Below are 15623 nucleotides of genomic sequence, written 5' to 3' on the forward strand. Positions count from 1 at the left end.
GGCCGCGCCAGCCGGCGTGGGAAGGAGCCTGGGAGCGGGGGGTGTGGGATTAAAAGAGCATCAGGTGGAGACATCCGTTGTCACCTTCTGCGACTTCAGAGTCGCTGCGAGGTTTTGCCAGTCACAGACTCTTGGCAGCTGTCCCTGTAGGTTTTCATCCCGTTGCTGTTTCTGTAAGCCAGCCCGTTTTCAGAGGAAGTTTGTTCTGTGGGCCACATTTCTGATCCAGATATGCAATCATATGATAACATCACTCTTCCTATTTTTTAGAAGGATTGTACATTTTTACAAACAAGAAATAACGCTTTGTCTGTATAGAGCCTTGCTTTGATTCATGGCAGTACATTCAGCAGACGTCCGTGTGCTGTGGTCACAAATGCCCCTGTCAAAGGGAGACACGAGGAGTCTGGGCACAGCTGCCAGCCGCATCAGGCACAGCATGTGTGATAGATGTCCAGGAAAGGAGCAGGAATTATTTAGCAAAGCTACAGTTTTAGTTTCATGAAGTGGAGAGGTTTCTTTTGACAGTTTGGAGAAATTTTTTTCCACTCTTAAGTTTTAAGAGAAGCAATCTACATAGATCAAAAGATCGGTGGGATGCTTCTCATCAGGAGCAGGGGTTTATTTGAACTCAGATGCTCAGAGACTTACAGGGCTTCAACTGACCCAGAAAAGAGGTGGTGTTCTGATACTGGTACCGGCCTCTAGTGTTAGCAAGGCTCCTGCTCTTCATTCATGTTCAGTACAGACTAAAAGCCTGTGTGAATTATGCAGTGATTGGATCCCTGTGAAGGAGTTTGGTTTATTGCTTCCGTGAAAGACTATAGTTAGTAATGCAAAGCACACAAGGATGTTACAGATCAGTGATTTTTCCTGTTTTCCCTCTCCTTGCTGGCAGGAGCAGGGGGTGCCATTGGCTGGAGGAGCAGCCTGCAGAATGGGATGGCTACGGCTGTACAGGCTTGGTCTTGGGTGGCCCCTAAGGTAGAGGTGGGCCATCTGGGTCGTGTGGTCTTTGCTGGTTGGCGGGCTGATCCAAGGTGTTGCTAGTTGGTTGGTGTAGTATGTTGCCAGGCTAATACTCTTATATATTCTTGTTTACTTAGGTTTGCTATTTCTACCGTTTATGCCTTTTTTTTTTTTTTTCATAACAGCTGTCTCACTGTGCTTCAGCTAACTAAGCTTACATCTCTAACAGGTACATAGCAACATACCAAAGGTCAAACTGTGGGCCTTCAACATCAACCTAATTATTCAAGCTATGACAGCAGGGTAGGCCAAGATGCCTCCTTGCATGTTTTATGTTAAGTTATTGTGGAAAATGCCACTGTAAAAGCACTTTGGAACAATAGTCTTTGCACAGCACTAACTCAACCCGTGCAACCCTAACTCAGTGTGTAGCAGCCTCATTACATCAACCATTCTCCAGAGAGAGGACAGGTTTGTTGGTGTGTTACTTATATGTGGCTTGAGTCCTGTGCACTGCTTGCCATATACATCTCTGACGTTTTCCTCAGTGTCTGTCAGACTTCCATCAGCAGGATTAACCTCTCCAGCTGTATCACTATTGGATTGTTTCCCTTTGATCTCCTCAGGGTTTCCCAAGCTCACAGCAGTAACACCTTGTGACTTAATCTTTGGATAGGCTACTGAAAACCACAGATGTGTGAAAGAGACTGTAAAGTTTATACAGAAAAAAAAATTGTGAGATAAAGATTAGTTTTCAATTACTGTTTTATTCCCATGATTGAAGACAGAGTCAGGTTTTGTAATTCAGATTTTGGCTGCAAAATGTGGTAGTGGGCAAGGGTATTTATTTGAATTGATAGGGAACTACTTAATCTGCCTACTAATCTGGGTGCTAGGTTTAAACCAGAGGGAGAACAGGTGCATGATTCATTAGCAGCTGTTGTCTGTCATGGAAAGAAATCCCCTTCTTTGGAATGGGCAGATGAAACAAGAATATCCCCTCAGTAAATTGTGGGAGTGAAGGATGGAGAGGAAGCTAATCCATTTTATCTCCAGTTTTGTTTAGGGTAAGGGAAATTAGATTTCTATGGTTTTCTTTCATTTCCGAGCATCTTCCACCTTGTGTAGTGAGACAGGACAAGGAAGGTTCCTGTGCTTTCAGTAGGTGTAGCTGGCAGTGAAAAGTGACTGCATAGCAGCTGTGTCAGTCTTTCCAGACATGACATACTGTCCCCTGCAAGCCAAACTGTTGATCTGAAAAAGAAAGAAAAAGGAGGGGAAACCAGTTAGCTTGGAGTAAGAAAGATAGATGTGGAAAGACAGCAGGAGTAACCAAACGAGGCAAAACTAAGAGGATAACATCCCTGGTCAGCCTGAAGCACCAGGACGGGTGGGGACAAGGGGAGGTGTGTTGTCACCTTCCTTTGTGGTGAGCAGAAACTCTCTGCACTGGGAGAAAGCCTTGTACCTGTGCCCGCTTGCGGAAAGCCTCCTGTGCAGCCTTCTTGTTCTCGCTTTTGCCCACCCATGCTGCTAGGGCTGAGGCTTGCAGGGCTCTCCCATATGAAAAGGTCAGTTTCCAAGGCTTAGGCAGAGGGGACTGATTCATGGCATTCAGGTTGACAGAAGCCTCCTCTTCACTCTGACCTCCAGACAGGAAGCAGATTCCTGCAAGAAAGAGGTTTAGAGGCTTAGAAACGGAGTGCTCCAGCCACTGCAGTCCCTGACCTCTACGTGCCAGAGGAGCAAGCCTGTCAGATGTAGGACCAAAGCCATCAAGAGTGACAGTGTGAATGAATACATAGGAATGAGTCGGGAATCACCAGGAACAGCAGCAGGAACGGTGCGGAGAAGAGTAGTGACAGTTGCTACGGCTACATCCTGAGGGGTGTACTTCTTGGGGCAGGAATGCCCAGCCGTCACCATGTTGGGTTTCAGCAGTGTCCCTTCCAGGTACACATGATGATCATTCAAGGCCTTGTAGACAGCAGCCAGAACCTGAAAACATGAGGGTTGAATATAGACCTCTGCTCAAATCTTCACCTCAACCTGCTGTGGAAAGACAGCTTATTCCTTGGGAGTGTGAGAAGATCAAATTGAGCTTTGCCTTCTCATGCAATTTATCGCAGCCCCAGAGACGTCACTACTTTTGAGATGACCAGGATACCACTCTCAATATTTATGGGATTTGTCTCTGCAAACTGAACTACTAAAAGAGGGGTGAGTGTTTTTGCTCCCAATGCATCTTCTTGAGATCAAGAATGCTTATATTGTCAGTTTGAGTGGAAATCTAAAAGCATGGATTCTCATTTGCTATTAACTCACTACTTGACCACAAGCCACTCTTTAATCATTCCCAAAGCACTCATTTTAGTGATACAGTTATGAAATACCTTTTTGGTCAAAACTGTTTGAGATACGTGAATGCACTTTGTGTAAGATTAGCTACTGATTTGTGAAGGGGAGGAGGGGGGCAGGAATCTCTTACCTTTTCTGTGACATACTGACAGCGCTGGAGATCATGGTCTCCATCAGGCAAGATCTCTGGCTCCACAATAGGCACCAAGCCATGCTAAGAAAGGAAAAAACAGAAAGTTCTTTGGGGATGTGGAAAAAAACCTGTCCTTGTTGTCTATGCTGACTTTGGTGGTATTCCTTCTTGCTGCACTGCCCTCTTCCTCATCTTTCCCACAAGCCTCTCAGAGATCTGCCCTTCAAGATACGTAGCATGTTATCGTAAGGGACAGTGAGAAGGGGCAACAGCATCTTAGGCAAGGTTGCTGGAGGATAGATACCTGCTGACAAATGCTGGCATAGCGTGCCAATGTGTTGGCATTCTCTTGGATGGCAAGTTGAGAGGGTGTTGTGCTGGTGATCTTCAGCACTGCGCGCCACTTGCCAAAGTCAGCACCATCCTTCTTGTACTGGGCACAGCGCTCAGCCAGTCCATCCAGCCCTGCAGATCAAAGAAGAGCACTGAGAGCAGTTCTTCACAACATAGCTCTTAAAAGTACCATGACACCAGCCAAGGCTGCAACTTGGGTGGGTCACCCCATGGCTTTTGCTGCACCAGGCATAGCTTGGGCTCCTTAGAGCTCTCCTTACCTTGGATGGTGGTTTCTCCATTTGTTCCTGCTAGGGGTGCTGTGCCTTTATCCAGCTGTGGAGACCAGGAAAACAGGAAGGGTTACAAAGAGACGGTGATCAGTTGCATCCTTATTTTGTTACCCATGGTTAGTCTGTCTTTGCAGGATGACTCTGAGTAAAGTATGGGGCTGAACACGGTAAAGGTGCAAAGAAGGGAAATGTTGGAACAAAGGCGAAGAAAAGGAGTGAATTGGGTAAGAGGAAGGCGGTGTATAGATGGCTGCATGGAGTGGCTCAAGAGCTCTGTCAGATGTGGAAAGGACTGAATTTAGGTTACTGCATGGATGGATTTAATTGCAGTGAATGGTGAGCAGATGGGATTTGGTGGATGAAAAGTTCCTGCATCAAATGTAGGTTAGTTAGTTGTACAAAAGCAATGCAGAGAATGGTCTCAAAGATCCTCCAGTGGTTTTAAAACCAAGCACAAAAGACAAAAAGAAGTGTCTGGCAGGAGACAGTGCTGCTCATATATAATTTTCACTGGAGATGGGGTTTGGATTACACTGCCAGCCAGAGATGTACAAATACTCACCTTTATTCCCACCACAATGCCTTTTTCTTTGATGAGAGCTGGAAATGGCTTTCCACTGCTGTCTTTCTGATAGAGAGTCTCATGGAAGAGGATCACTCCCCCAATGCTCTGGTTGATGGAAGCATCTGAAGAGAAGAGGATCTCTCGGAAAGCCCGGCGATTCTCCTCTGTGTTCTCCACATTGATCCTCTGCAGCCTGTTCCCCATGGTACCTAATGAGGTGGACACGGGTGAGACAGAGAGGTGTTAGGCTTGGCTGGCTTCCTGGTCCCAGTATGTAGTAATGAACTGGGGCTTCAGCTCAGACCTTCTCTTCTCAGTTCACAGTTTGTCAGATTTTGTTGCTGTAGACGAAGTCCAGCCTGGCAGAGGTGTTCTTGCTCAGTCAACGTTTTTTTTAAGTATTTTTAATTTATTCCACTGATTTCAAAGATGAAGCAAACTTAAAAGTCTTGGGTACTGCTAACTGATTGATATCTAAAACTCACCTACTGATTCATCTGCAGCTAAGATCCCCTTTCCTGAAGCCACAATCCGCTGAGCAATGTCTGAAAGAGCTTTCTTCTGCTCGGGAGACAGCGCTGGGAATTGGTGGGTCATGTTGACTTATCTGTGGAAGAGAATTACTATTACAAGCTGGGGAAGACTGTATACACAAACTGTGAATCAGAGACATCACTCAAGTATTTCTATTGGAGGGCTCTTGGTGCTTGTCTGGTCCCTGTTACCACAGGCACATGCCCAGAAATCCACTCGAGTTCTTCTTGGCTTAGTGCACCTGGCAAAACCAAAAGAAATGCAGGCAACATATCCTAATGCATCTTTCCATCACCAAAGTGGGAAAGACTCGGCATTTGCATGGGAAAGACATAGATTTGCCCAGAGGTCAGTCTGTCATAAAAACATGCACCAAACTAACCAGTATGTTAACTGCGGACTCTGCAGACTTTTTGGTCCCAATCGGAAGAATGCCAGTTCTTTACACATTTCCTAACAATGCCCTTCTGCCATTCCCTGGCCTGCGTGAGCAGTTACTTGCTACTTTGTCTAGCTGACTTTCCATTCCCACCCTCCTGCCTTGCTTTCTAATTCTTTCCTCCTCATGGCTGTTCTTACAACTGTAGTGCTCTATGTCAGACCTGGGGGGTTAGGGTGGTTCACCACCCATTTCTATCTTCTCAGCTGTGGCAGAGGCTTACCAGCTGCAGAAATCTAGCACCTGAAATCCAGGTTCTGTCTTGTTATGACATAACACTTGATCTTGAATGTTCAAGTTTTGATTATATGGCATTATATTACAGTTTCTCCGATCACCTGAATAGTCCAAGTTACTTCCCAAGTTACTTCCCTATGTCTGTAAGCCCATGAGCCTGAGACAAAAGAAGACTCTCTTCTCACTGTTTATCATATACTATAGCTAAAACAATGGGTGGTAAATCCACGAGATGAATCATTAAAGAAACACAAAAGATCTCCAATATCAATTTTCCTCCGGAGGGACAGGCCCCTGACCAGTGTCTGCATTTTTGATTGACAAACTCAGCCTTAGAGAGGAGTGAGAACATGCCATTTCCCATTTTACCATATGCCAGAGATGGCCAGCAGATCTTTCTCTCCATATAAGCATGTATGCAGCCAGCTCCTCCATTCTTTTTACCAACATGCAGATACTTTACCACAGAATACTTGTCTTATCCTCCCTGCTGAAGGGCCTAACGGGGAGAAATGGTCAGGAGTCTAGCTGCTACTCATGACAGAGTAACAAGGGTTCTGTGCACCATGCCAAAAGGTGCCAAATTTTTTATAGCAACATGCCATCACTGTACTGTGATAGCTGTAAATCCACATCTCTGATTTATAGTTGAAGGTACTTAGGTATGGGTGATGTTATTGTGCAAGATTCAAATGCCGTTGTCTACCAGTACAGACCAGTCAGATGCAGTGTCCAGATGTCTGCTTTACCTTTCTGTGAGTTGTTTGAGAGTAGAATTCATCCTATGCAACTTAACAATGGTGAGTCATTCGAGGTATAGAGGGAATTTGAAGGAGTGTGTAAATGAAGACCGCATCAGATGAGGGAGGGTTCCTTCCTTTTCCAAGCACTGAAATGCCTTGCTGTGCAGAAGCAGGCTTTACTGAACTCTGCTCTGTATGCCAGACTGTGGCTAGAGCTCTGGGAAGCATCCTTCTACTGTGGTGACCAAAACTCCATCACTCCCAGCTCTCATCCTGTGCAGCCTACCTAAAAGAACTTGAAGAGCTGTTGTTTATGCTGTGTAACTAATTCAGTTCACCTGTAAACCTCCTCATCCCTCACCTGCTTTCTGTGTATTATGTTTCTTAGAAGTAGGAAACTGGCTTGTTACTATGATTACGGTAATAATAGTTTGTGTTGTAAGAACTTCAGTCAAAACCATAGCACTGTTAAATAAATTGCTATGCAACATGATGAGCAACCACTCCAGTAGTTCACAGTCTCCGTGGAAAAGACTGGAAAATTGTGATCTGGCAGGAATACAATCTTGTCCAAGGTCAAAGCCAATGAACTGCTAAATCAGTAAAAGGATTTCAGAGTTGCAGTTCAGAGGTATGCTACAGCATGAGTAGACATATCCAGATAATCCTTAATCCAGCTAGCTGAATTACAAGATTATCAATCACTCTAGTTATGTTCTTACGGGTATACTTTCTCTCCAGCAATGCAATAAGCAATGAGACTAATGTCTGTTGAATCTTACTTGTTTCCAGTGTTTCCATAAAGATAACAAAGAGACAGTTATCACACAAAACCAGCCTGCAAAGCAAATTGCCAAAATACAGAAATACAAATTTTCAGTGGATAATGCTGCTCTAACTGAATACTCTGAGAGACTGAAACAATTCAGTGTAGTTCCACAGTGATGAATTAGAAGACAAGAGATTAGTTTCAGTTTCCATGCAAGTACCTCATTGAGTGTGAAGGAGTAGGTGGAGATTTGCCAGAAGGCTCCCCCAAATGATCTGTAAGGCCATGGTGAGTGGTTCTCAGCTACTCTGCTGAGCTACAAGGACGAGTAAAATGCACAGTGTTCCTAACTGAAATGGTGAAGACATGAATGCAAAAGAGCAGTTATAAAGCTGGTGTTAGCTCTAAGATCCAGGACATTCAAGTACCCTTGATTTAGAGCTTTATTTTTCTGTGATTCTTTCATGACAAGCATAATCTCTGAGGATCTTCCTCGCTGAATTCAGAAAGGGTGTCTCTGCTGCAAGGTACTGCTCTGAGCATTTAAAGGGGAGTGGAGAAGTCTTACACTTCAGTAACACTTCATACATCTGCTCTGTAAAGTGTAAGCTCCCAGCACATCCACAGAAACATTAATGTACCCCCTTAAAGAGCTGGATATGTCACCTTACAGGTCCTGAGGTAAAACGGTTGTGCCCAGGCAGCCAAAGCCAGGCAGAGCATTTCATTCTCCCAAGAGCGAAGCCTATTTGCCATATTATTCTGCTTTATTTGTTTAACTTGACAACTTTTCCAGGCAGGAAAAAGCTTGAAAGAACTGTGTTCTCAGCAACAGTATCTATGAGTTGTCCCACCACTAAAGTTTTTCAAGAAATTTTATTTTTATTTACCCGGTTTAGGCTGTGGGCTAGTATTTTAGTGTTACAAGCTCAAGTGATTTCACATTGATTTGACATTGTATGAATACAGTGTATTCTCTTTGTGGTAATGCTTACATAACATTTTTTTAAAAGTGTAAAAAGTGGAAGAAGAAACCCAAAAGAATAAAACTGCACAGAATGCATAAAACCTCCAGCTGTATGGCTACCTTAAGTGTTTGTCAGGCTTCAGCAGTTCCTTAAGCAAGCAGAGTTCTTTGTTCAGCCCCCAGCCTGTGACCAGCAGGAGGTGGGGGTGGGAGGAAAGAGGACAGCACAGTTTTCAAAGTAAATACTGTACTGCTGAAGTCTCAGGTTTTTCTCAGCTACCATAACTGTGGTCTGCATGGGAAATATCTTCATGTATATCAGCACAAGCACTGCATCCTGATAATAGTGAGAACCAAAGGGCAGAACCAAGACGAACAGCAGAAGGAACTGTTAGATTCCACTTCAGATCATCTTAGAAACATTAATACTTCATTGGCGTCTTTTCTTTCCAGCCACCTCAAGTAACTGGCATCTTCTAATCTTACAGAAAATCTCACCTGATTCCTGGTTTGCAGACATGAAAAGATTGGATTAGAATCTGTAAAATTTTCTCTTGGGTCTCTTCATTACCTTCGTTTATAAAATTGGTTCCAAAAGTGCAGAATCAAACTCTCAAAATATGGTTTGTATCCCATGCATATAGCTTTTCCTGTTCAATTGCTAATAAACACAGCCCTTCAACATCATCTCTGACAGTTAGCAATACAAACCACATATGCATGTTGTTGCACTGTGCACACAAGAGATTCTGCTTCCAAAAAACAGGGTTTGAAGACGCAAAGGTTGCATATATAAATCGATAAATACAGTTGATGAGGAGAATGAAAAATATTCAGAAATTTAGCCCATCACATGCAGGCACAGTGTTGCACCTGACTGGATTTACTCTGTGTTTACCCTTGTCTTTAGGAGAGACAGACACATAATGAGTTATACACCTAATATTCTCTTTATAATCTACTTATTGGCCTCACTTCTCTATGGAGCCCCCTTAAAAAGCTATTTCTAAGTAAGTCTGGTTACTTGGACACTGGGCAAACTGATAGGTTTGAAGGCTGGGCAAGCCTGGCCCAGTCCTGCTGACAGAGCACATTCTTATCTAGCCTGCAGATGACACCAAGCTGGCAAGACTAGTTGATACGCTTGATTGCTGGGCAGCCATCCAGAGGAGCCTGGACAGAAGGCAGGAAGAGGCCAACAGGAGCACCATGAAGTTCAGCCAGGACAAATGCCCAGACATTACCTGGGGGGCAAAGCCCTGGCAGTGATCCTACCAGGTCTAGTGGGATGGGGGAAGAGCTCTTTGGAGAAAGCCCAGGACCCTGTACAGGCAGCGAGCTGAACAGAGGCCAGCAACAAGAGCTAGCAGCATCCTGTGTGAGCAGAGGTCTGGCCCAGAGAGCAAGGGGAAGACAGGGACTATCCCCCTCTGCTCAGCACTGTTTAGATCACATTGGGGTACTGCATCCAGTGTTGAGCCCCCACAGTACAGGAAAGACATGGACAAACTGGAGTGAGTTCAGCAGATGCCATTGAGAAGGTCAAGGGCTGAAGCTCTTTGTGAGGGTAAGGCTGCAAAGCTGGGTCTAGTTCAGCCTCAAGCAGAAGTGGCTTTGGGGGCACCTCTCAGCAACCCCCAATACACACAGGAGTGATGATCGAAGAGGCAGAGCCAGCTTCTTCACAGCGGCATGTGACAGGAGAGTGAGAGACAACAGGCATAAGCTGAAACTAGAGAGATCTGGACCGAATATGAAGAAATTTTTTTTTTGCTATTGGGACAGCCAAGCAGAGGAGCAGGTTTACAGTCTGTGGTGTCTCCATCCTTGGAGGCTGTCAAGACCCACCTGAATAAAGCTGTGAGCAGCCTGGTCTGACCTTGTGTCTAACCCTGCTTTGAGCGGGAGGTTGGACTACAATTACCCTGTGACTCTGTGTGAATACTTGCTCTAGGGAGTTGAAGTGGCAGCTGTGTCTTCTGTATGTATGAAGGAGGTCTGAGGGAAGAACAGGGTGTTTTTCCCTTCACCTTTGCAGTGGAGTGAAGGTATAGGAAAATGTTTCATTTCTGGATTCTAAAAAGTGTCAAGGGCATGGGACAAAAATATATATTCAGACAGAAGTCTGCAGCAGATGTTTTTGATTGACGTAGTAGTTTCACCATCTTGATAGATCCTTTGGGGCACATATGATGGTAAATTGCCTGGTTGTTTTTTCCTGTCTTGTGAGGGTGGGAACAAGAGTTTTTTCTGTCTTCATGCTCTGTCTAGGGACCTTGCTTCAACATCCTATCTCAAGTGGATGGAACTATATGATACTTGCAGTTCCCTGTCCTGATTCCCACATTAACTTCACAGCTATACTAAAACCCTGAAAAAATGTACCCCCATTTCATCTCTTCAGCAAGTATGAAAGGAGGTTACATACACAGGGACCTGGCCTCTGCCAGTGCAGAGCACTCCTGGAGCACTCAGGATAGCTAGAGATGGCTGAGGTAGCAACAAGCTGGTTTCTTGGAAGTAAGTGTGGTCATTAGGGTGAAGTTGCTTCTCTCTCAGGGCTGGCTTCTTCTCAGAGAAGGTAAAAAAACGCTGTCAGACTTGCACAAGAATTCATGTCTTATAATGCCAGCAGGGGAGGCTGGGTAAAGCAGTGGTGAGGGTTTCAGGTGGGCTAAACAGTTTTGGGTGCCAGGCACATGGGATAATTGAGAAGGTGGTGGAGGATCACAGACTTGGTGAGGATTTGAGTTTGTTGAGCAGTTTTCTGAAGCTGTCCACAACTTTAAAGGATACAGCCTAATGTAAGAGCAGTTTTTAGTTTCCTGCATTGCAGACTACCTTTCATGCCTCTGCTGAAGAATCTTATCCACACTACTGCACTAATGCTTGAGAAGCTGCACAATGAACACACATAATTACACTTCTGTCAGCATTAGTGTTTGTCAGGACCAGCTGCATTCTCCAGTCATTCTCTCTTCTCCTTGCAAAATACAGATTTATGTACTCCACAAGCATAAACAAACACATACAAACCAAAGCAGTAGAAAGCAATGCAGGTATGTTATTGCTCTAGTCCGCTTAGACTAAGGATTCACTTACTCCAGGAGTTCTGAGTGACTAAGCTAAGTTAGAAAGCCAGTGTTAGCAGCAAATGGGTCACATTGGAAGATCACTGCAGAATGGCTGAGTGCTTATTTCTTGCAAGCTGTTCCTGGAACAAAAAAATAAAAACAAAACCAAAAACAACTCCCCAAGCCCACTTTAGATAAGCACATTGTGTCACAGCTGCTGATATACATACCACCTCTACAGTTTAGAAATGAAATTATTATACTTACTTGTTTGTGGATAGTGCCGCTGCTGCTACAAGCTTTTGGTGAGGTGGTTGCAGCCGAAGAGACCAGGTTCTTGTTTTTTTTTTTTTTTTTTCCCTTCCACTCCTGCATTCTCCCTCCTCCCCAGGCTGGTTGGGGAGATGTCATTCCTTGAGATTGGTCATTGGCTGTCTGACCAACCAATGGGACCTGGTCTCACCCCTGGTGTTCCTTCCTCCCCTTTCCCCTCCCCTCTATATATAAGGCCATTCAGGATGTGTTATTTCAATTATGCCTCCTCTTTCTAAAACAGACTGAAAAGATATACAAGAAGAGCCATGGAAATTGTTTACAAGGATCTTGTGCATAACCTTCCATTTAGGGTTAGATCTTTTGGAAGCTTGTACTTAGGAAAATACATGGTACAGGAAGGAAGATAGAATAAAAAGCAGATCCAATGCAACAGATCCTTAATTGACATGAGTTACTATAATTTCAGTGACTTCCTATTTATTTTCCTCACTCGAAAATTTGGCACAGAAACATATTTTCCAGTTAGTATATGGAAAGGCAAAATGTGATGCTTACAGTATCAGGGTTAATGAAGCTGCAAGTTCTGTTTTCCTGTGTGCAAATGATAATTATCAGAAGAAATATATCCAGATTGAGGTGCACAATTGCAAGTCAAATTTTCCACCAAAATCCCATTGAAACACCTACCCATATTACAATTATTTGGTCGCTTAGCATTTTTTTTTTCTGTGAAAAATGCTAATGTTTTATAAATGGTACATTCCAGTTTATATGAAATCACTACGGTTTTTCACTAAAGCCAAGTAGATAGACCTCATTTCCCCCTTACTCCCCCCACCCTGCCCCAGCCCATACTGCAGGTCAGTACTCCTGGAGGTAAGTACAGCACAGGGACTGTTAAGCAAACATCATGCCCTCAGCAACAACACGCTCTGCGACCTTGGACATTAGCATGTCTTTACCACAAAGACACAGTGTTTGCCTGAAGAATGACGTAGTTTCTCCATTTGTTTGGCGCGTGTAGTGACACCTTTAGCCTTTACATGGATAGGTGAGACATGTGATTTCTCCTCTCACTGAGCCACACTTCCTCCTTGAGCCTACCTCTTCTAGAGCTGCATGCCAAGATCAGTGCCTGTAGTAAATCTTAACAGTTTACATGCTGACAGCAGTAGCACTCTGTGACACTCAGCAGAGAAACCTCTGCAAAAGCTGAGGATACAGTACAGTTGAATGCCTTGTGCTTGTGTTGTTTTATTTCCTTTAATGTCCTGTTTCCTAACTTTTTTTGCTGAAGAATGCTGTGGCACATAACGTGGACATAAAGCCTTCCCTGCTTTACAGTGTTTGCTTTATATTCCATTTTTCCTATCCTAACAGAAAGATGAACCCCATAGTGTATTAAAGTCTCTCCACCACAAACGAGGCATCTAGTATGGATTAAAACCACTTTTTATGAAGTACATTATCTAAGAACCTCTTGAGACCAAGAAGGTGCAATACTGTTGTCTTCTTCAGGGCCACAGAGAAAATCAGAGTTTGAGTCCCATCATTCCTGATATGGTTAGAAGCTGTCACAGCTAGGAGAGTACTTGGAAGTGTTCTTTTTCGAGTGTCATCTGTGATATGGTCTGACAGGCTATTAGAGAAAATGTGGGGGGAGTCTTCTTGGAATGGTGTCTGACATTTAGAAACCACTTCAGATAATCCCCTGCAGCCCACCTTGTGTTCTTAACTCTTTCAGAAGTATATATAGATATTTCCATGTGGGTAATGGCTAATATGTGCCTTTCTAGTCCTTCTGAGCCAATACCTGGCACTCTAAGCACTAGGATTACAGATCCTAGCAGAGATTCAGAGGACTGAGGAGAAAAAGAAGTGAATGGACATGATGGTGAACTTTTTCACTTAATTTAGGAATGGAAGCCTTTTCAGGCAAGAATATGGAATGAACAATCAATGTTAGATAATGTCACTGTAAGGTTCAGTAGTATTAACATGCAGACCCATGACTCTGACCATGCTGTGCAGAAATTAGTAGTACATATTAAAACAACACTGGAAAAGAGTACATACTTTCATCATCACAGCTACAAAATCATCGTTTCAGGATACTTACACGTCTAAAAATGAGGTTATAATGGTTTTGTGCATCCTTAAATGATAGGAGTAAGTTTGGGGGAGGGGGATGCAGTGTACTGGCATTTAACAAAGCAACTAACCCATCCCATAAAAAAAAAAAATCAAATCACTGACTGAACTAATTATTCTATGTCAAAGTTGTTGTATTATCCAAGTCATAAACTGTCTCACTGAGCTACATAGTATTGCCAACTCAGCTTTCCAGTGACCCAACTAATTTTGGAATGGTTTCTTTTTTTGTTTAAGCCTTTTTCAGAGTAATGTGATGCAGTCATAGGGCTGGAGCTATCAAGACGCTGTCTGCTGGTATGAGCACCCTTGTTAGAGGTAGCCAGACCTAAACATTACTTTTGACAAGAGATTGAATTTGTGGCCATGGACAGCATGACTTTGGTACAGGCAACTGCAATACTGGAAGATGGGGACACCTTCAGTGGACATGGAGTGGGAGCAACACCAAAGCCCTGGTGGAAGGTGAGTTCAGACAAATAATGATGCTGGTCAGGAATCAGATTTGGAGGTTTCAGGAAAACAGGAGGCAAAGAGAGGCAGAGATCACACAGATGAATGTTAAGGGGTACAGATTACAACTTTGTGACAAAGTGGCTCAGTAATGGCATGAAACACATGCCCTTTTGTAGAATCCACTGTTGTGTTGCCACCCGTCTTAGTGGTATCTGGGGTTTGTCTTCTGCAGTTTGTAGGGCTGGCCACACAAGCTGGGTTTTCTGTGGGAGTTCAGTTCCCAAGGAAGCACCAGATCTTCTCTGCCTCCCTAGGGTTCCTCATCCCTCACTGCCCCTGGCATGGAAAGAGGGAAGTACTGCAAAGATCCCAGGCTGAGGATAAGGACAGGGAGAATGGGAAGGGAGGGCAGTTGAGCTAAAGAATAAGTACTCTCAGTTATTGGTATGCTTACAGAAATATTACAGGCTATTGCAGTGTTTGCTGATCTACTTTTCTAGTGAAAAGCCTTTTAATAGAGCAGGGATTACGAACTATTTTTTGATAGTTTTGGATGAATGAGTATTGATTGCTTAAATAGATATCTAATTAGGTATGGTGATTGAAGATTTTCTGCATGGATTATGGCTTTTTTATATGTTAATGAGAAAGCTAATATAAATAATCTTGTAATATAAAAATCTTTATAGCTCACCCATATCTATGTTTGAAACATCACAGCAGATGATGCATAACTAGTAAGAGAGCTTAAATGTTCATTGTTTTGCCTTTTAAAGCATGGAAACAGAAAATAGTGATCAGCTGTAAAAGAGATGGGTAATGTTCAAACACAATCTAGCATTTCCTCTCACAAATGGAGCACGGAGTAAGTGAATTTTGTATTTGATTGGCTTGAAGATTGTAGATGTTGACTTTTCCATCTGAAATTACCATACAAAAGTTGACAGAATTATACATTTAAAAATATTAAAGATCACTAAAAACTGTCTTTACAGGTGGCTTTGGTTATTATTTAGGACTTAATTTGTGGTTTGCTGTCTTGAGTTTGACAATACAAATACTGGATTTTCATAGTAGTTAATGTAGCTGCTGTCTTTCTTACAGTCAACCTTGCTGTCAAAGGATCTCTCAGTTCTGCAATGAAGTTTTGAGTGAAGACTTGTTGGATGAAGCATGTTAAAATGAGTGGAAAGCCTTGTTTAAAAGCAATAGGTAAAAATTTCTGAATTCCTTGTGTTTCTTCAAGCTGATGATTGTGGGGTTTTTATGTGTTTCTAGCAGTATCATTTCAATAGTTTTTGCCTTTAATTACTCATATTAAATAGC

At 43.3% G+C, this 15623-nt stretch overlaps 2 protein-coding genes across 2 annotated transcripts in view; both read right to left on the reverse strand.

Annotated features, from left to right (window-relative positions):
* MRPL50 (mitochondrial ribosomal protein L50) overlaps positions 1 to 429 on the reverse strand; it is a 1831-nt gene extending 1402 nt beyond the window's left edge. The window contains exon 1 of the mRNA XM_026866499.1: positions 345 to 429. Coding sequence (XP_026722300.1) covers positions 345 to 429 — 85 coding nt within the window. The remainder of the gene's footprint in view (positions 1 to 344) is intronic.
* Positions 430 to 1716: 1287 nt separating this feature from the next.
* ALDOB (aldolase, fructose-bisphosphate B) lies at positions 1717 to 11753 on the reverse strand. The gene is made up of 9 exons (XM_026866572.1): positions 11682 to 11753; positions 5137 to 5258; positions 4649 to 4860; positions 4075 to 4129; positions 3765 to 3925; positions 3458 to 3541; positions 2793 to 2967; positions 2438 to 2637; positions 1717 to 2223 (listed from the first exon to the last, which is right to left on the reverse strand). The coding sequence occupies exons 2-9, from the start codon at positions 5246 to 5248 to the stop codon at positions 2128 to 2130; spliced, it is 1095 nt and encodes a 364-aa protein (XP_026722373.1). The 5' UTR covers positions 5249 to 5258; positions 11682 to 11753; the 3' UTR covers positions 1717 to 2127.
* Between the last annotated feature and the right edge of the window lie 3870 nt (positions 11754 to 15623).

This window comes from Athene cunicularia (assembly GCF_003259725.1).
Source record: "Athene cunicularia isolate RWA chromosome Z unlocalized genomic scaffold, athCun1 chrZ_part3, whole genome shotgun sequence".
In the NCBI taxonomy this organism is placed as follows: domain Eukaryota; kingdom Metazoa; phylum Chordata; class Aves; order Strigiformes; family Strigidae; genus Athene; species Athene cunicularia.

Bases quoted from the DNA above. Each gene is read 5' to 3' on its own strand.
- ALDOB (XM_026866572.1), bottom strand. From the start codon at position 5,248: ATGACCCACCAATTCCCAGCGCTGTCTCCCGAGCAGAAGAAAGCTCTT. The intron at 4,130-4,648 runs GTGAGTATTTGT...TGGTCTCCACAG, and splicing joins GCATTGTGGTGGGAATAAAG to CTGGATAAAGGCACAGCACC. The intron at 3,542-3,764 runs GTATCTATCCTC...TTCCTTTCTTAG, and splicing joins ATGCCAGCATTTGTCAGCAG to CATGGCTTGGTGCCTATTGT.